A 21,617-nucleotide genomic window follows, 5' to 3' on the forward strand; every position below is an offset into this window, starting at 1 on the left:
ATCTAAATCGATTTCATGCCTCATCAGGCTACATGCCCACTGCATGAACTCTGTAGAAAGATGTAATTATCCCAAAACAACTTTCTGGTTTAATATAATTGCTAACGTTCTCTACAAGAAGGTGCTTACTTTTGCTTGACTAAGAAACATCACAAATACAATGCACCATAAATTTTTTTCTCTTCTCTGCTGAGTCACTAATAGTAGAAGCTGAAACTTCAGGAACATGACTACACCAAAAATGCAAGAGTATAGCAATCTAGACTTTCAGAGCAATCTTGAGTTTCGGAATGCAAACAGACCACCACAAACCACATAAAATATTAATGAGAAATATATCTGATCTCATGCACAGCATAAACCAGAGACCACTATTTTGGTGATAACAGCAATAGGATACAGTTAAAACATATCTAGAGTAGGGAATTTAGGAAGTAATTCCCCATCATTGAAAGCCCTAGTGCAGACAGGGCAACAGTGGTTTTCTTCACTACACTGCTAAAACGTATTCCATAAAGCACCAAAAACTTGTGTCTACACCAGAGCTCTCACCAGTGAGAATCTTCGCTAAAGATGCATTTCTCAAACATGACACGAAAGATACTGAATAATCGTTAATCCTGTGGTGTGTGCGCAAAGGAGGCTCTGTTGTCAATCCCAGAACTGGGGGATTATTATTGTAGTTTGGCATTAGGCAAAGGAAGGACCTTGAATCATACAGTTTATTAGTCCAGCTGCCTTGTATAATTCAGGGTAGATTTCCAGAAGAGAGATGCCTAGCTTACCTTTTGGCTTTTTTACTGACATCTCTAGGAGAATCTTTGTGAGATGACCTTGAACGTGAGGTCTCTTTGTGGGATCTTTCAGATCGCTCTGAGCGCTCCGATTTTGGTGACGGGGATTTTGCTCGTCTACTGCCACTGCTGCGAGACGGACTCGGAGATGTACTGTGTCGTCTTTTCCTTTGTAAAATAACAAAAAATAATAATAAAATTTACACACACATACGCACACACCCTACAAAAAGGAATCCCCTCTGTTTGTATAGATTCTTTTCCAATTTAATTTGCATTTTCATTCATTCATTCCTTAAAAATAGCGTAGTGCAAATTTTTTTTTTTTAAAGTCACAGCTTCCAAATAGGTCAGTACTTGATCAGACTTTTTATCTGGATCACAAACTACAACCTATGACTGATCCTTGTTTATGGATTGGTGACAAAGTTGCAATTAAATACAATAATGCTACAAGTTCTTGAAAAAGCAACACAAGTTACAAATAAGGCAGCTATGCTTACTGAGCTAGTGTCAAGACTCCCACTAAACACATCCATTAGTAGAGGGCCAGTATGCAGACTAAAAGTGACTGTACAATTTAAACTGTTTGTACTTTCGTAATGAGGTGAAGAATATTTAGACCAGAGCGATTTACTTTTCCTAAGTAATTTAGTTTTAGGTCCAGTTTTCAGACCAAAAAGTTATTTCACAGTTAGGGCTTGTCTACATCACAAAGTTGCAGCGCTGGTGAGGGGGTTACAGCGCTGCAACTTAGGAGATGTACACATCTGCAGGGCATCACCAGCGCTGCAACTCCCTGTTTGCAGCGCTGGCCGTACTCCCGTTTTGTCTCGGGTGTAGAGGATCCAGCGCTGGTGATCCAGCGCTGGTAATCAAGTGTAGACACTTACCAGCGCTTTTCTTGACCTCCGTGGAATAAGCAGGTATCCCAGCATACCTGAGGAAGCCTCTGGTAATCAAGCAGGTCTCCTTCCCCGGTATGCTCTCGCGTTCCCTGAACCCCCGTGCAAGCAGGTCTCCTTCCCTGCGGTTTGCAGGGGCGTTCAGGGAACGCGAGAGCAAACCGCGGGGAAGCTGGTCTCCTTCCCCGGTTTGCTCTCGCGTTCCCCGAACCCCCCTTGAAGCTGCCCAACAGCGCTGCAGTGTGGCCACATCTAACACCACTTGCAGCGCTGGTTGCTGTAAGTGTGGCCACTCTGCAGCGCTGGCCCTATACAGCTGTACTAATACAGCTGTAACAACCAGCGCTGCAAAATTGTAGATGTAGACATACCCACAGTTAATTTATTCCTAAAATCACAGCTAAACACAGTGCATTGTTTTCATAGAAGTGCTATTTGTACCCATTTTTCCAGATGCACTGACTGAAACAAAAGGTTCAGAAAGTTACTTGAGGAGTGTTTTGGGCAGATTAGAACACAAAATCTGTTAAACTCCGAATCCTGTGTTTTACTGTCTTACAATCAGATTAAATTTTAAATAGCTGAATTCCTTTATTACAGCAAGAACTACAATACAATTTAATTTAAAGTCTAATATTGTCTACAAAGCTATTAAACAAGTGGTTTCCATGTGCTCTGGGACAGAATAAAAGCTGCACCTCTCTTTTCTTGTTGGTGTACATTCTTCTTTTTCCTTCTTGTCTTTGGATCTGGATTCAGATTTTTCCTTGTCTTTCTTGTCTCTCTCTCGTTCTCTTTCCAGCTCCTTTTCTTTTTCCTGAGTTATTAAAAACAACTGAGATTTAGGTAAGATTTGTTCTATGATACAGAGAAAAGGTATCCAGTGTATCCACTATTGGGTTACAGGTTTGGAGGGACAGGATCAACATTTGAATCTGGGGAGCAGGAGAAAATAATGGTTACACCAACCCACAAACCTTGGATTTATTTTCACTGATAGGTTTCAGAAAATTTAAACAAGATCTTAACACCTAAATTTTCTAAATTTCCATTTTCAGGAGTCAGAGGGTACCTCTATCTACTTAAATATATACATTCTGGTCCCTGTCTTGAAAATGAAACTATAGACAACCTTATGACTATTTATCCAACGTTATAGAAAACTGAAATCAAAGTACTGTACCAGTCCCCACTCCTCCCTATAACAGTGTGTGCTGTCACATGCACCAACAATAACATTAGAAAGAAGATAATACTGGATAATGGCTGAACATGTGTTGTTTAATTTTGCCAGCTGGATCTCGTCTTCTCCCGCTCCCTCTCCCGCCCAGATTACAGAAGACAGGACTATACAGTTAGCGAGTTTAAGCACAGGCACTGAAACAAGATAAAATGTGGGCTTCAACATATTTCTACATTTTTGTTATTTCAAAATTCCCTCTGTAGTTCGGAAAATTCTACTATACTCTACATCAGGAGCATGAAGCATTCCAGATGCTGCAATAAAACTAAGTGCTGCTTAGCAGCACCACAATTATACATGCTAATACAGCAGCCCAGGAACTCAAATGGACTGACTTTTGAGAAACCATAATAATATAAATGCTTAGATATCTCAAAAAGATGTTCTACATTACAGTAAATCCCAGGACAACTATATTATTTCTAATGTCGTATCTTTTAAATATGAAATAGTTACAGTTAAAGTATTAACCTTGCATTGCTAGTCCACTACACCTGCTGTAGTACAATTAAACACTACCATGCCACTGAAGTCAATGGATTGTTAATGGGCTAGCTGGCACATTTGGTAGTACAGCAGACTAGTTTCAGCTGGACAGACCTGGAGCATTTAGCAACAATGAAGCTGTTACACAGCTAACCATTACTATTTTCTCAAACCGACATACTATGAGGCAACGTTACCTTTGAAATGCTCATTTATTGTAAATTAAATAGGCAGAAAAGGGCAACCATCTCAGAGCTTAATGCACTAACTGCAAATCAGCCATTTATGCACCACTCTTTTGCAGAACTGCTAGGTTTATTTTGCAGCAACCCCAAAGAAAAGAATTATTCACCAACCAGAGAAAAACTGCACTCGGATGCCAGTGATGTAAAGATCAGTTATAATTGCCATATTTAATATTTAAATTTTTTTTTTTACTTTTTATTTACAATTTAATGAAAATTAAAAAAAGAACAAAGCCAGGTAATGACAGAAATCTATGCTTACAAACTGCTAGAATGAACTCAGATGAAAAATCAAGCACTTGCAGAAGACACATAGCATCTGACAAGGTTATTTAGGTTATGATTTTATTTTTTTTAAACAACTTCATTTTACTACATACATCACCCTTGCTACACAAGATAAACACCACTTCTCTCTCCAATTATAGCTAAGAGAGTAAGAAAGACTGTTTAAATGTCAACTACATTTAAAACAGAAGTTACTGGTTTCAAACACAAAGCACCAACAGCTACCGTCATTCTCCAGATGTGTATATTTCCTCCATAGATCACCATTCTGGACTTTGACAGGTCTCTTTCCTAAAGGTGACCTGCAAATCTATTTTTAAGTGAGTTACCCTTACATTTGTGTGCTGAATGTCCCAAAGGAGGAGAGTCAGAGAAGCACTCAACACAATTTAGTACATTTATGTTTAGCTTTCAATAAATAGTATGGGTCATTCCAAGCTTTGCTGTGACATGCCAGAAGCAATAATTCTGTAATACCATGTGTGATGGTGGCAGATCGGGTGCCAGCTTACGCCAAGGCCCCTAGGCCCCACTGAATACTGACAAATGCATAGCTTAAAACCAGTTTGGTTCACCTGTTACTTTTAAAATAGTGTATCAGATTTATAATAATGTGTTTAGTCTTTATGGAATGCTTGCTGGATGCTGCATGTATTAATCTTACTTATAATATCTGTGTCCTATGTTTTATGCATTGTAAACCCCTGTAATTGTGTAAGTCATCAGAACAGGAAAAGAGTATGAATTAATATAGAAATGTTAGTTTCTTACAGAAGGTGTTAGGTCCTGCCCACCAAGAAGGCCCACTGAAACCAAATGAGCCATCGTGTAACATCAAAGAACAAGGACTTTGTTGATTGCTTCCTCCCCACACCAAAGAAGAGGAGAATTGCAGGTGGACTCATCCCATCAACTTGAACTCTGCGTGAAAGGAATAAAACCCCCTGGAAAAAGGAACAGTAACTCTGTGCTGCTTAAGATCTGAGGTGAGAAGATTTGCAAGCATAAGCAAGAGGGCCCCAGGGCTTGGCCTGGGTTAGCCCTAAAGAACATACAGAGTATGTCTACACAGCAACTATATACCCAAGCTAGCCCCATACCAGCTGACTCTGGCTCACAGGGCTTGGGCTGCAGGGCTGTTTCATTGCTGGGAAGATTTCCAGGCTAGAGCTAAAGCCCAAGCTCTAGGACCCTCCCATCTCACAGGGTCTTAAGAGCCCAGGCTCCTGCCTGAGCCCAGAAGTATGCAATCAAACAGCCCCGCAGCCCGAGCCTGCTGGCACAGGCCAGCCGCAGGTCTCTACTTGCTGCGTAGACATGCCAACAGAGCTTGCACACAGCTTCTATTACTTTTTGGAACCTAAGACTAATGTGTGTGTGTTCTTAGTTCATACATCTTTACTCAGTTTATAATAGGATTGGCTACAAGTGTTGTCTTTGGTAAGAGATCTAGGATGCAGCTGACCTGGGGTAAGTGACTAGTCCTTTGGAACTGGGAGTAAACTGAGTATTATTGTGATTTTGGGTGTAAGGGACCATCTATCACAAAGGCAAGCTTGCCTGAGCAGCAAGATCGACCGAGTACCCAAGAGGACCGTCTGCGACTCCATGTTAAGCCTGTTACAGCGCTTCAGTCAAGTATGAACTCCTGATGAACTCTAAGTATAGAGCTCACAACCTGTTTGGAGTTTGTGCGCTGCTTCCTCTCAGTCTGCCCTGAAGTTGGTACTTATGCTTGTGAGCCACTCCAGACAGCCTGACAACCATCATTACTAGAACTCAGACTGTGGAGTCAGACCAGAGAAGCTTAGGTTAAAAGTGTTTTTTGTTTACATGCCATGGTTTTGAGAAGTTCAATTTTTATATTGTTTTGGATATATTTTAAAAATTCGGTAAAGTAGCACTTTCAGAGCTCCTCTGACCCGGCTCGGGAAGCCACAGAAGACTAACAGTAGTGGTAATGTTGCATAATTATTCATTCTAGGGTGCAAGCACAAAGCTGGAGTTAGCTAGAACAAACTGAGGTGTAGGGAAACTAGAGGAGTTTCAACTAATGTGTGTCCTGAACGCCATTCTCTCTCGTGCTATTTGGAAGCATTTGACAAAATGAAGTTTTTATCAATTTACCAACAGAATAGTCAAAAATGTGGAAAATACCTTTAAGTGTAAATTGAAGATTTTTTTTCCACTCAAGCCACTCTACCTTGCTTTATAAACTCAATAAGGTCTATAAGTGACCCTCTCAAACTTCTTTACTGATTCGCTACAACAGAGGTGGGCAAACTGTGGCCTGTAGGCCACATCCGGCTGGCAGAACCCTCCTGCCTGGCCCTTGAGCTCCCGGCTGGGGAGGCTAGCCCCCAGCCCTTCCCCTGCAGCCTCAGTTCACTGTGCTGCCAGCACTCTGGGCGGCGGGGCTGTGAGCTCCTGCTGGGCAGCACGGTTGTGAGAGCCGCCAGCCTGCCCCGATGCTCTACTTTGTGTGGCGGTGTGACTGGCTCCAGCTGGGTGGCACGGCTGCCCGTCCTGGTGCTCTGAGCAGTATGGTAATGGGGCAGGGAGCGAGGGAGTTGGATAAGGGGCAGAGGCAGTCAGGGGACAGGGAGCGGTTGGATGCGGCGGGGGCGGGTCAGGGGGGAACCGGATGGATTAGATAGGCATTGGAGTCCTGGGGCCATGTCAAGGGGCAGGGGTGTGGATAGGGGACGGGGCAGTCGGGGACAAAGGAGCAGGGATGGTTGGATGAGTAGCCCGGGGGGGAGGGGTCAGAGGACAGGGAACAAGAGGGGTTGGATAGGCATCAGAGTCCCAGGAGGCCTGTCAGGGGGCAGGGGGTGTGGATAGGGGTTGGAATAGTCAGAGGATGGGGGGGGTTGGATGGGGGTGGAGGGGTCCCAGGAGAGGGCAGTCAGGGGACAAGGAGCAGCGGGGGTTGGATGGGTCGGGGGTTCGGGGGGGGTGTCAGTCAGGGGACAGGAAGTAAGAGGGGGCAGGCTGTTTGGGGAGGCACAGCCTTCCCTACCTGGCCCTCCATACAGTTTCGGAACCCTGATGTGGCCCTCAGGCCAAAAAGTTTGCCTACCCCTGTGCTACAAGCTATTTTTGGCAGCACTATTTTTCTACGCATTGTTTTTTCCGCAAAATACATTTACTGTTAGAGCTTTAACTGTTGAGTGTTTTCTTCTCAACACCTTCTGATGGCAAGGAACCAAATCACAATGAACTGCACTTGGATTGAAACACTTAATTTAACAATACAGTGGAATGTCAACTAAATGCATTTTTTAATACATTACCTCAGTGCAACACTAAATCTGAAATCTAGAATCAATACTGAATATATAAACATTTCTTACCCTCTGAAGAAGTTTGTCTCTGTAGTGTTCAACCTGTTCCTGAAAACTCTGGCCTGGTTTCTTGGGTCTTTTTCCAGACTCCAACTCATCTTGAAATTTCATCACCTTAAGCTGCAAAATTAATAATAACCATTTAAAGTACATTTTTACTAGACTTAGTATTCACAGGTTTTAGACAACTGGCTGAAAATGAAACTTGGTTGAAATGAATTATTTGTGTATTTTGTTCTCTCAATATTAAATGTACAAGTGTCACATATGAAAGGACATCAACATCAAAGTGGAGAAAATGGGTATTTGACCTTAGTCTCGTGCAACTGTTTACACACTTAAGAAGAACTAAATAAAGACTGAGATTTGTTTACAGTTATTGAGTAGAGGTTTCAGTGGTAGCCAGGAATTAGTGTCCATCATTTGATTTTGCTACACCCTAAAATCTCTCTCGGAACACTGCCTATATATTTCTTGCAAATGAAAGTTTACTGTTACCATACCCTGTTTCAACCTCTCATTTGCAGGTTTTCTTAGAAATTGTCTTTTTTTCCATTTAACCCCAAATTTTATCTGACTGAAATGATACACAAGCCAAAATTATCCTTTTCTTCTGGAATGTTTTTGTAAAGATATTCACTTTCGAGGCGGATTATTTTAATGATGTAAATATTCTTTCACACACTGTCCATTACAGTAGGGACTTTCTGCTCACTAGCACTGCTACAAGTCAAGTCATCCTTACTATGATGGTACCTCAAGCGTCACAGTAGTAGCTAGGGAGTCTTTGGCATTTTTCCTATAAGGAACTTCATTTTTTTCTCTGCACATTAAACTTTCCATCAAACTGGTTCAGACCATAAAACTTTACTCCAACTTCTCACCTTTTTCTAAAGCCTTAATTTAAGGCTATTCAGTTTCTGCATATAAGCAGCACTGAATCATTAAGCCAGGGGTGGCCAATCTGTGGCTCTGGAGCCACATTCGGCTCAGAAGTTAATATGCGGCTCCCTGTATAGGCACTGACTCCGGGGCTGGAGCTACTGGTGCCAACTTTCCAATGTGCCAGGGGGTGCTCACTGCTCAACCCCTGGCTCTGCCATGGGCCCTGCCCCCACTCCACTTCTTCCCAGCCCTTGTAATGTCATTTTTATTTCTTGTCAGAGTGCACTAGAGATCTCAGCTTTTCAAGTATCACAGCCCAATTCACAGGGCTTTAAACTGAATAGAAGCTGGAGAAAATGGTGCCCATGCATTTTTGCATTGCACCTGCAATGAAAAGCCCCCTCATTGCTGACTGAGCTCATGCTGAGTAAGGGCCTTTAGTTCCACTCCCACTCAGCCACTTACAGGTGTGTGAGAGAAGAGGGTCTAGAGACAATCTGCGCTCCCCAAGTTCAGCAGACATTCTTGCAACTCTGCTTGGAGGAGGAAGGGAGAAGGAGCAAGTACGATATGCCGAACTAAGACCAGCAGTTAAATTCCCCACCTGCCTAGGCAGTCTCTGCCTCCCTTGCTTTATGACCCTGGTACTTGGAGCAGTAAAACTTCTAGCACTTGTTCTATCTGTGGTAACAGACAGTAAGAAAAACTGGAAAGAGAAGAAACTTTGAGGCAGGAAAGTTAGAGACAGAGCCACAAAGGGACCTGACAGTCCCTGAATAGCCGAAGAGTCATACCCACTTGCCGGAAGAGGGGAAAGGAGGAGCAAGGAGCAAACTGAGGCGGATGGTGGCGTGGAAGGAAAACAAAACAGAACTGTAGAACAGGGCTGTACTTCACGTGACCCTTCATGCTCTCATTTTTCATTCTTTAATGCATTTTTGTAGGTGGATATTCCTAAGTACATATAACTCTTCTATAAAATAGAATGAATTTAGGAGAATCCATACTGCAGGACTAGAATTATTTAATTCAAAATATAAAAACTATATTTTTGGTATAAATCCATTTATTTATTTTTATTATTATTTATTTTTTAACACTGACCTCAATTTCTCTGAGTTTGGCGCGCTTTTCTTCACTCATTTCAGAGTACTTGATTGATGACTTGGATTCAGGCATTTCTTCTTTGATGGGATTGGAGTACATATGCTGCTCTTCTGATTTAGAACTCTGAGTATCCTCCTCATCTTCACTTTCTTCTTCCTGACTTGAAAGGGCAAAAGTACAGAATCCATTAGTATACAGATATCTACTTGATGCAATAATTTGCTTGAACATTACAAATCTTACTTATTGAAATGTCTGTATTTCTTACAGTCTTAGGTCTGTACTTCTGCAGATTTCTAGATAAAATAATCTTATAACTGATACACTCAAACTTCCAATTTAATGGTGGACTGTGTCAGAGATTGACCGGGTGCATAAGGTAGCTACCCTAATACCCATTTTTTTGTTGTTGTTAAATAAAACCTACATTTAGGCTTCAGTTATTTTACACTGTACACTAAATGCATCCCAACAAAGCACTTCAAAAACTATACAAACTCAGACACTTAGTCCATAATTATGCCAATAATTATGAAGCTAAAAATCGTAACTCAACACTATTTACAGGATCAGGCTAAGTGATGCAGTTTTTTCTTCTTCCAATGTAATTAGTTCCAAAACAAAATAAAAGTATTCTGTTTTTACATTTCTTCCTTCAGTCCTGGGAACAGACATCCGAAGTATCAGACTCTATAATGGTATTCCCAAACTCACCACTAGAGTGCTGCAGCTCAATGCATAATCCTGTCTAAGATGCTGTAATTATTATTATTGATGCTCTCAAGCTACTTAAAGAACAAAAGACCAGAGACTGCTCAAGAACTATAACACTGCATGAGGTCTAGTAGTATCCAGAACACTGCATGAGGTCTAGTAGTATCCAGAAAATCATATATATATATATATATAAAGGGAAAACTACTACCTGCTCTTCTGATTCAAAGTAGAAAGTGACCCTTTACATGGGTTCACAAAACTCTATGCAATTCTCACACGTCAAATCTCAGGTAGTATTGGACACACACTATTTGACATTAATGGGTTACTGAATACAGCTTCTTTTGAAAGAGTTCCATTGACAACATTATTATACAGAATAACTGATGAAATTAGAATGCAGAAATGATTGACAAAAGTATGCAGTGCTAAAAACCTTGCTTCATATCTACAGTTGCATATTCTCCCTCTTTTCAAATTTAATTTGGATTTTAACTAGGGCTCTCGATTAATTGCAGTTAACTCACACGATTAACTCAAAAAAATTAATCGCAATAAATTGCACTGTTAAACAATAGAATATCAATCGAAATTTATTAAATATTTTGGGTGTTCTTCTACATTTTCATATATATAGTATTCTGTGTTGTAACTGAAATCAAAGTGTATGTTATTTTTACTACAAATATTTGCACTGTAAAAAAACAATAAAGGAAATAGTATTTTTCAATTCGCCTCATACAGGTACTGTAGTACAATCTCTGTGGTGAAAGTGCAACTTACAAAGGTAGATTTTTTTTTTTTGTTACATAACTGCACTCAAAAACAAAACAGTGTAAAACTTTAGAGCTTACAAGTCTACTCAGTCCTAATTCTTGTTCAGCCAAATCGCTAAGACAAACAAGTTTGTTTACATTTACAGGAGATACTGCTGCCCACTTCTTATTTATAATGTCATCAGAAAGTGAGAACAGGCATTTGCATGGCACTTTTGTAGCCAGCACTGCAAGGTATTTACGTGCCAGATATGCTAAACAGACTTCAATAAGGCAGCCCCTAACTTTCAGAAAGAAGCCTACATGGGTAAACAAGAAACATTTAGAGCCTTACTTTTGATTTTCTTCCTCTTCTGATTCTTCATGCTGGTCAAACAACTCCCATTTAGAAGTTGTAACAGCTGCAAGAAAAAATAAGAAAGTTCTAAAAACAAACAAAAATTACTTCATCTGAAATTTGTCATATGTAAATATTATAAAATGCAAAACTCTGTAGCATCCAGTGTTTACTACAAATATCCCCTCTTTATGGAAATGAATTACCGTATACACTCGTTCATAAGCCAAATTTTTCTAGTAAAAAAGGGAAGCATCGGAGAAGGGCATCGGCTTATGAATGGGTACAGAGAGAGGGAAAGGTGGGAAACAGCACCCCCCCAAAAAAACAAAAACAAAAAAAAGAGGGGGCAAAGGAGAGGCAGCACAGTCAACAGAGGCAGAAGAGAAGAGGCAGGGCCAGAGTCTCTCCTCTTCTGGCCATGCTGTTTTCCCCTCAGCCTCCGAAGCAATTGCAGTTCCGGGGCTGGCAGGCTGCGGCCGCACCACCCAGCCTGACAGGGCAGCTCTGGCTGAGTCAGAGACATCCTCCCCTTGCCCACCCCAGGTAAGGTGGGAAGGCATGGAATGGGGAGAGTGTGGGGGTCCCAGGCTAGGGTGAGAAGGGGTTACATGGGGAGAGGTTATGTGGGGACGTCCAGGGTTAGGGGTGAGGTCATGCAGGGGGTGGTCACAGGGGTTACTCCTCTGACCCCCAGCTTCTCCACCTCTCCCTCCCCATAAATTTCTCCACTAGTTACTGTCCTGGCCTGTCAGGGTAAGCCATTGGTGGGCCGAGACATTTTGTTTACTTAGGTTTACCTCTGTGCCTGTGGACGCTCAAGGTAAACAAACCATCTTGGCCAGCCAACGGCTTATGAATGGATCATAAAAATTTGCCATTTTTACTTATCCATCTTGCAGGGGTCAGTTTATAAACAAACCGGCTTATGACCGAGTATGTATGGTACATCTTTATTCAAATCTGCACTTCGTCAGAATAGTTAAATATATTTCTCATTTATTATTTAATGACAACACACAGCACACTTAGGGTAAAATTTTCAAAAGCAGCTGAGTAACTTTCGGAAGCCTAAGTCCCATTTACAAAAGTGATATAGGCACTTATAAGTCGAAGTCTCAACAGCAATCAATGGGACTTCGGAGTCCAAGTATTTGCATTACTTTTGCAACTGGAACACTGAGTGTTCTTTAAACATTTTATCCTTAGAATAAAGATTTGAGAATGGGTAATCAGTAGTATATCACTAAATGTTTTCCAATATTTATTTATTATGCATGGGAAGATTTTTAAAGTTGACGTTACTGAAGTATGAAAAACAGATGCAGAACAAAGCTCAATTTACTTCACAGAAAATTCTAACTGAAGGAAGCAGTTATCATTGAAAGTATTTAAACTGCATGAATAGTTTTAGATAGCTTACTTACAAGTGTTCATGAAAAGCAGCCAAGTAAAACATTAAAACTTCCAATTTACTTACAAAAGTGCCTCAATTTTAAAAGTTTTTTTAAACTAACCCTGAGCTTCCAATTCTGCTTCATCCACTGCCTCCCATTTTGAAGGGGCAACTTTGAATATGGGCTCATTCTTTTTAGACTCTTCAGAAGTATCCACTGTTGAGGAAAAAAGATATAAAGAAAATCATTGTCCAAAAGTTCTCTCAGTAGATCTTAAACGTTGAATTTTATTAGGGCATTTGCAGTGTAATAAAATATTTAAGTGACCTGTGCCATCTATTTATTATTTGTATCACTATTAACACCCAAAAGGATTGGGGCCCCACCATGGTAGGCAACATGGGCCCTGCCCCAAGAGATTACAATCTAAAAATAAATTATAAACTAATTTTGTTGACGTCATAAGATTAAAAATAGAGTCAATCATGAACTCAACATTCTACTTGTTAAATACTCTGTCTTATTCCTTGTTGCTGATCAATTTTTACATGTACTTCATTTTGAAATTCAAGTTTACGATGAGGCACCAGGCTATTAACTTTTTCAAGTCAAGTTCCTATATCAGCATTAAGTACATTATATCAGGAAACCTAGAATTCCAAATTACAAGTTGAACTTACAAGGTATACCGTCAAGATCATCATCAAGCGATTTAATAGGGATTCCATCAAGATCATCTATTGGAGCAGCATCAATAGGAATTCCATCAACATCTTCCAGTGGTGCACCATCAAGCTCTTCCTCAATGGGCGCTCCATCAAGATCATCTGGTACTTCCTGTAGGCAAATATATTTATTGTAAATACTTAAATTCCTTCAGTGAGGGGCTGCCCAATGAGTGATCTACATTGTTAACTTTCATTTCTCTAGTTCATTTCAGGTAACATTTACTTACTTGCTGGATTTTTTTTTTTAATTATAGCTTCAAACACACCTTAAATAGAAAGCAACAAAGCGTTCCCAGTAGCACATATATTAGTGCATTACTCTAAACTGATATTTGCTCCCTACACTGCTGTGTAATTTCAACAGAAGTGACTAAATTCTCTCATACAAAACTAGGAAGATGAAATTTGTCCACACATTACTTAACAGTTCTGCCATCTCCATATCCAAAGGAAAGGAGGATGAAACACATACATAAAGTACAGGTTTGGCTCAGGAGGCAAATGCATTAATTCACTGAAGGACACACAGCTGTGCACCTGACTTCAGATATGTGAAAGATTCCCAGAAAGAGACTTTAAACTGAGCAACTGGCAAAAAGTCTCCCTCTTTGGTAGCAACACAAAGCAATATTCACATAATTAACCATTCCTAAAGAATCTTTCTAATACATTAGGCACAAGCACTTTCCTTCAGGCTTCTATGCGTTCTTGACTCTATTGTTAGCATTCATAATACAATAAGAGCAATCCCATTTTCCCTTTATATTTCAGTTACCATCTCTTGTATACTATATTTTGGCAGTGCTGTAATGCAAAGACTTGTTCAAATCCTATATTTGTTTACTAGCCTCCAGTGACTTGATCTTCCTCATTTAGGATATATATATTTAGTTATAAAACATCAGTAATCATCCATCCCATGCTCTGGGTGTTTAACAACTAGGAGCGTACAGGTTTCAGAATAGCAGCTGTGTTAGTCTGTATCCACAAAAAGAACAGGAGTACTTGTGGCACCTTACAGACTAACAGATTTATTTCAGCATGAGCTTTCGTGAGATACAGCTCACTTCTTCGGATGCATAGAATGGAACACACAGACAGGAGATATTTATACATACAGAGAACATGAAAAGATAGAAGTATGCATACCAACAGGGAGAGTCTAATCAATTGAGATGAGCTATCATCAGCAGGAGAAAAAAAAAAAAAACCTTTTGAAGTGATAATTAAGATGACCCATAGAAGATGAGAGAACTTAACATAGGGAAATTGGGTCATTACACTAATTGAATCTATCATTCCCAGTCTCTGTTTAGGCCTGAGTTAACTGTATCTAATTTGCATATTAATTTGAGTTCAGCAGTCTCTCTTTGGAGTTTGTTTTTGAAGTTTTTTTGTTGCAAAATTGCCACCTTCAAGTCTGTCACTGAGTGGTTAGAGAGGCTGAAGTGTTCTCCCACTGGTTTTTGAATGTTATGATTCCTGATGTCAGATTTGTGTCCATTTTATTCTTTTTGTGAAGAGGCTGTCCGGTTTGGCCAATGTACATGGCAGAGGGGCATTGCTGGCACATGATGGCATATATCACGTTGGTAGATGTGCAGGTGAACCAACCTTGACACCATCATAGGACCTAATCACATCAGCCACGCCATCAGGGGCTCGTTCACCGGCACATCTACCAACGTGATATATGCCATCATGTGCCAGCAATGCCCCTCTGCCATGTACACTGGCCAAACTGGACAGTCTCTACGCAAAAGAATAAATGGACACAAATCTGACATCAGGAATCATAACATTCAAAAACCAGTGGGAGAACACTTCAACCTCTCTAACCACTCAGTGACAGACTTGAAGGTGGCAATTTTGCAACAAAAAAACTTCAAAAACAAACGCCAAAGAGAGACTGCTGAACTCAAATTAATATGCAAATTAGATACAATTAACTCAGGCCTAAACAGAGACTGGGAATGATAGATTCAATTAGTGTAATGACCCAATTTCCCTATGTTAAGTTCTCCTCACATCTTCTATGGGTCATCTTAATTATCACTTCAAAAGGTTTTTTTTTTTCTCCTGCTGATGATAGCTCATCTCAATTGATTAGACTCTCCCTGTTGGTATGCATACTTCCACCTTTTCATGTTCTCTGTATGTATAAATATCTCCTGTCTGTGTGTTCCATTCTATGCATCCGAAGAAGTGAGCTGTAGCTCACGAAAGCTCATGCTGAAATAAAATTTGTTAGTCTCTAAGGTGCCACAAGTACTCCTGTTCTTTTTAGGAGTGTACAGGGCATCCCACTGTAATTATACATCCAGGCACCTCACACAAACATCCTTCAGACTGCCTCTCCTGGAAAAATACAAAAGCAATTCCTGCCTCTAACAGACCACGGTGCGGGTATGTAAACTGCAGAGGCCATCCTTCATAATGACATACCAACAACAGTTCCCTCATTTAAGCTGGGATACTTCCAGCTCAAGTAGCTCCACTAATTCCAACTGTGATACTATGGTTAATACCAACACCTTAAATTCCACCTGGAAATTCACAAGTCAACTCTACCAGGTACTTAGAGTACAAAGTAAACTGCCTGTCACATTCTGCACTAGCTTCAGTTTCCAAATAGTCTCAGGATGTAACCCCATGATATACTGCATTACAGTAATCTAGTCTGAAAATGACAAAGGCATGAATTCTGGTAGGGATAGTTTAGTGGTTTGAGCATTGGCCTGTTAAACCCAGGGTTGAGAGTTCAATCCGTGAGGGGGCCATTTAGGGATGGGGCAAAAACCTGTCTGGGGATTGGGCCTGCTCTGAGCAGGGGGTTGGACTAGATGATCTCCTGAAGTCCCTTCCAACCCTGATATTCTATGATTCTATATCTGAAAGAAACGGTCACATTTATCTTCCAGGGCCTAGATGGAAAGAAGTTCTCTTGAATGCTCAGCTAACATCTAACAGCCAAGTTTATCAAAATTCATAAATTTCAAACCTGTCAAGCAGCAGCAACACTCCCTCAATCGGGGGTACCAAAATAATCCTTGCCAGTTTTTCTGGTTGCTTCACCCTATTTGCATCATTATCAAAGTTTAGTTTTAGTTAAGCCAAGCACTTACCTCTATTTCTTTTTCTTCTATAATATTTACAAGCCCCAAGAAAATATTCTGCAGTTTGATCAAAAAGGGTTCTGGATAAATCGCCCAGTCTTCCCATGCTCTGAAGCATGTCATCACCCGTTGCTAAAAATAGAAAAATGCTAGCACTTTGTAATGAGGTATTTTAAAATTATCAGAAGTTTATAGCACAGCATTATAAAACTATAGTTTTATAACATGCATTTGGCATATAATCAATTTTCAAGAGAAAAACAATACTGTATGTTTTCTGTAGATAGAAATTAGAAATAAATTTAGTTTAAAAGTAGCAAATGGCCATTCTCTGTTAAGGTTTTATAAAGTCTAATTATCAACTACTAACAAAAAAAAAGGGTGAAAATAAGATTGTGTATTCTGTGTCCAGCAATTTCTTCTCATATTAAGATTTCTTACACTGAAATGTACATTGTCTAATACAAAACTAAAAAGTGACCCTACCAGAACAAATCCATTCTCAAATGCTACATTTCTTTCTCAATTCCATGAGTATATACTTAATTACATATTTAATCTATTAGTTATATTTTCTTCATTTACATTGATCTCTACCCATCGGGCAAAAACCTAATAGAAAAACTCTTTCTTCTTTTAAGCATTTTAAAAGTAATATTTGTATAAGAAGACAGTTTGAACACAAATTCAAAGCTACTATCTCTATGACAGAAGAGAAAGAAATGGAACTCTGAAAGTTCAAAATGGTACTATCCTTAATTTGGAAGTTTGGGGTTTAATCAAGTTTTGTTATGAACACATTCTCTTGTGCAGAAGAATACTACTAATTCATGTTCTCAATATGTCATATTAACAATAATGCACATACCTTGAAATTTTCCGACTGTAAATGGCCTTGTATTGTACGGTAGGTAGCATTGAGATCAGAAAATATCTGACATAATTTTGTTTCAAAACTGGAATTAAACACATTTCTTACATTAAACAGTGTAACATGAGGACTGTAATCTAGTTCATATTGCATGTACCTGGAACCTATTCCTTCTAAATACTGTGGTTTCATCATGAGGATTCATAGCCATGAACTGAACTATAAACCAAATACAGTTACCATATGTGAAATTTGCTTCAGTGAATGGTGGAATTACATGGGGAGATACCCATCAGTGCTTCAAACCCTTTAGACTATGTAGTAGGGTTGAAATGGCATAAAAGCACTGTGTTCAGGCAGGAAACAGTCCCTCTGTGAAGACACCATGGAAGACAGCCATAAGCCTCTCTCTTACAAGGCCTGACATGGGAGCATGCTGAGTGGAGGGCTGCAAAGTTTTGGAGAGACCAAAGAGTGCTGCAGCCCACAAGGCAGCCTTGGGAGGCTACCATAACTTTAACAAGGCTCCAAAGAAACCAAGGAGCAAAAGGGTACAAAGGCTTGCTCCCTCTCCCTGGTCACAAGTTCTATAATGTGCCTCTTATAGTGCTTGGAAAATTTTGAGTTAGATTCTGTGCTATAGCTATCTTCCAGATTTTCAAAGGACAAAGTCAACGTTTAAAAGAGACTTCTGTCTGCTAGATTTTCTTGCTACACTATTATTACCAGCAGCAACAGCCCCAATTCTATAATGGGGCTCCATGCTGGTGTGAGGGGCCATCTGCATGACTAACTGCAGAAACTGGGGAGAAGGAAAGGGAGGGAGCTAACAACAGAACAACACAGAGTGGAGGAAAAATATTTTGATATTCTTTTAGTTGTATTCTTTGTGCGTTTGACAGGACTTCATATATAGTCAGTTTCTTGATTTCCTCATACAATATGCTTCTCCTGTTTATGTGGGCCTTTTACACAGCAACATGGGAGAGAAGAAATGTGACTGTAAAACAGTAAAATTCAGCATGGAAACTTAGGGACAGATATAACTGAAACACCTAACAACACACATTTTTAAAATGAATTTGATTTCAAGTTTGCCATTGTCTCTTTCACGCCAAAAGTTCAGCACATTTGGAATTAAATTCAGTACAACTGATCACAAAATAAGAAACTGAGTTGAAAACTAGGTCACAAAGGAGCAGCTCTTCCTATCATTCTAATCCCTTCCGCTATTTGATCCACTGATATGAATTAGGCTACAAAAGGGTGACAAGAGTAAGATGAAAACTAAGAAGCTAGGTGAGGGAAACTATGTAGGGAATGGAAAGCAAAAACAACAGAAAATTGTTCAAGGCAGCGGCCTGACTGTTGCAAATGGGTACTAGGATCTTAAGGTCACTTCCAAAATTCAAGCTAATGAAAACCATGTGCATAGATGAAAAGATGGTCATGAGAGGGGGGAAAAAACAGAAAAAACAAGCAAAAAGGGCACACCTACGACATATTTTAAAAGCATGCTATATGAGAGCACAATAATCATACCCACACCAGCAAAGTGAGGAAGGTTTATCCTTTTCTATTTACAATACAATATTACACTTCCCCTTTTATCCAGAGGGAAAAACTAGATGAATGTATTTTTAAAGCTATAATTACATTACTTTATTTCTATAAAGAATTCAAAAAACTTGATACTTACAATTTTCGATAATACGAAGCATTGGCAACTTTAGCTGAAGAGTTATATAACACATCTGACACCAAATATAATCTTGCAATCTACAATAAAGAGGATCCAAATTATGATCAACTTTTTAAAATTTAAATTATGCTGTGATAATATTGTGATATCTTGGGATAAATACAAGATATGCAAATTCAAGAGACTTTGGTCTATTTTAAATTAAACTAGCCTGATGCCAGCTTTCCTTTCCTATGTTTATATCCATTTCCAGCAAGAACAGTCATCAGAACTTCAGTACATACATACATATGTTGTATAATCATATCAGGTAAAGATTAGAATTCTGATTTGTTTCTATATGTATGAAAGCTCACAATATTCTATTCAGACAGTGAAAAGGCAACCTCCCATTCTTCTTCCCCCCTATCCATATACAAGGCTGATTTGGAAGGAATGGAAAATGTGAAAAGTTTTGAATGGAAAAATACTAGGCAAAAGAGAGAATAAGAATTTGCTTGAACAAAATGGCACTTCTCAGAAGAATGGAAAACCAACTTCAAACTCTAGTTTTAATACAGAAAACTAGGATCATCTTAAAATTGGGAAAAAATACTTTTAACTGCATGCACCCATTATAGAGAAAGGCCCCCAAATTATACATAGTATGAATAAAGAAATTCTTCATACCTTTTTAGGAAGAGGAGTCTTCAGAATGGACAATGACTCTGTAACGCAGTCTACAATTTCTTCAGCAGCTTCGGCATTATTAAGACAGAAAACCATTGCATCGCCAATATCGTTCTTACGAGGCGTTAATCCACGTAGGATTTCCTCTAATTTGTCTCTCTGCCTAAAATTTCACAGTGTTTTTCACATTTTCATATAAATTAACAGCACTTTGCCTATAAAGTTCTAATTAAGCTTGTAGTGAGATCAACTTGTTTAGGGCTAAAGTAATATTATAATCTGTTGTATGTTTTCAGTGAATAAAGGTATACATATTCATTAAGATGAAAAACTCCTAAACACAAATGTAAAGACAAATTAGACATTAAAACAGACCAAAGGCTACTGAAAACTCTCCTCTAGTCTAAGCCAAGTTATACCCTATTTTAAAAAGCTACACATATTGCAATAATTATGTTGGTGAAAAGAAAGAATAATGGAACAGAAGTCCACACATTGGCTTTTAGCAACACATGGGGAAAAAAGTTGGCAAAATGAAGATGTTTATAAGGAAAGAAATGTTAGACCCTACTTTTGTGTCATAATAGCATAACAAGTGATTTAATTACATTGACTTCAATGAAGTTATTCCAAATGTATGTCTATTTGAGAGGAGTATCAGGCCCGTGATTTTCAATCTTTTATGAAGGTTTTGGATACAAAAAGGTATACACAAGAATACTTATTGTGAACTCTCTTTTCAATAGTCTTAGAATTTGTTTGTCAAATGGAAGACAAGACTGTAGGGAGAATAATTTAATTTTCCAGTGTTTGTTTTGAATTGAGTTAGAGTTAACATGGCTGTTTTCAATAAGTTCAGCCACAAAGTTCCTTTTGTAACATAACAACATTTTGTGCACTACTGTTGTTAATAACATGTCATCGCAGTTACAGCAAATGGAAGAACAGAACTTTATACTGCCCTGTCAACTAAGTTTCCCTCTGTCAATTAGTAGCTATTTCATATTTTAATTTCCAGTCAATGAAATCAGTAGAATATGGTCAAGATAGATCAAATTCTGGTGATAGGATGAGGACAACAGGGACAACATTTACATTTAACTCTTTTCAGACATTCAAACCAGGTAATGTTTTACCTGCTCATTTATTTTCTCCAGCCCAGATCCTGGAATTATATTCACCCACCAACAGATGGAGATAGGAAACCAACAAATACTTTGACATCATCCTCCCAACCCCCATAAATAGGGGGCTACTCTGACTTAAACAGTCTGAACACTTCTCAAGCAGTTAAACAAGCCAGGGTGAGCCAACTAAACATAATCTAAGTCAAAAGCGAAAGGTGACTAGAAATTAATCACACTAAAAATCCATAAACTGTACTAAAAACATAACAATAGTTCTAAGAGAGCTCCAAACTCCTAACATTACAGTAAAACATGGTAGGGCATCTGGGATGGCATATCATACTACTTTAAAAAAAAAAATTAGCAAGAAAGACATTATGATGACATAATTGAAAATACTAGATCTTAAGTTCTTACTCCTCCTTAAGTGCACCCTTCTTGTTAGGTTCCTCTACAAATGCTTCAGTTTCTTGCTCTTCTGACATCCCATGCAGATATGGATTTAATGGTGGTGGCCTCCAAAATGATCCATTTTTGAACATACGAAAGTCTTCTGTCCTCCACTTGGTTGGAGCGTCTCCCTAAAAAGAGCAATAATATTTCCTGTGTTCCTGTATTTTATCATGTGCAACATTGTGAATTATCACTAAAATTTTACTTGCCTGTAAAATTGAATAAAGCTTCCATCTGTAATATACATGGGCTGGAGTCTGGTTTTCAAACAAAAACCTAAGCCGGGGTGGGGAAAATAAAAAGTAAAGCATGTCATTTCAAGTATACATTTGAAACACAATTAAAAGGAAATACTATTTAAAGAAATGAAAGGCATCAATATGCAACTCCTTCCCCTCATCCCACTCTGGCCATAGAGCAACCC

The 21,617-nt window shown here is 39.1% G+C and overlaps 1 protein-coding gene across 5 annotated transcripts in view; it reads right to left on the reverse strand.

The window, feature by feature from the left end:
- U2SURP (U2 snRNP associated SURP domain containing) overlaps positions 1–21,617 on the reverse strand; it is a 61,458-nt gene that overhangs the window by 1,555 nt on the left and 38,286 nt on the right. For all 5 annotated transcript variants that reach the window (XM_030574316.1, XM_030574312.1, XM_030574315.1 and 2 more), the window contains 13 exons: positions 21,403–21,469; positions 21,158–21,321; positions 19,614–19,776; positions 18,942–19,021; positions 17,240–17,327; positions 16,381–16,503; positions 13,208–13,364; positions 12,648–12,743; positions 11,128–11,194; positions 9,298–9,460; positions 7,318–7,428; positions 2,398–2,516; positions 786–962 (listed from right to left, as the gene is read on the reverse strand). In XM_030574316.1, coding sequence (XP_030430176.1) covers positions 786–962; positions 2,398–2,516; positions 7,318–7,428; positions 9,298–9,460; positions 11,128–11,194; positions 12,648–12,743; positions 13,208–13,364; positions 16,381–16,503; positions 17,240–17,327; positions 18,942–19,021; positions 19,614–19,776; positions 21,158–21,321; positions 21,403–21,469 — 1,575 coding nt within the window. The remainder of the gene's footprint in view (positions 1–785; positions 963–2,397; positions 2,517–7,317; positions 7,429–9,297; positions 9,461–11,127; positions 11,195–12,647; positions 12,744–13,207; positions 13,365–16,380; positions 16,504–17,239; positions 17,328–18,941; positions 19,022–19,613; positions 19,777–21,157; positions 21,322–21,402; positions 21,470–21,617) is intronic.

The sequence above is a fragment of the Gopherus evgoodei genome, chromosome 9, assembly GCF_007399415.2.
Source record: "Gopherus evgoodei ecotype Sinaloan lineage chromosome 9, rGopEvg1_v1.p, whole genome shotgun sequence".
NCBI classification, from domain to species: Eukaryota; Metazoa; Chordata; order Testudines; family Testudinidae; genus Gopherus; species Gopherus evgoodei.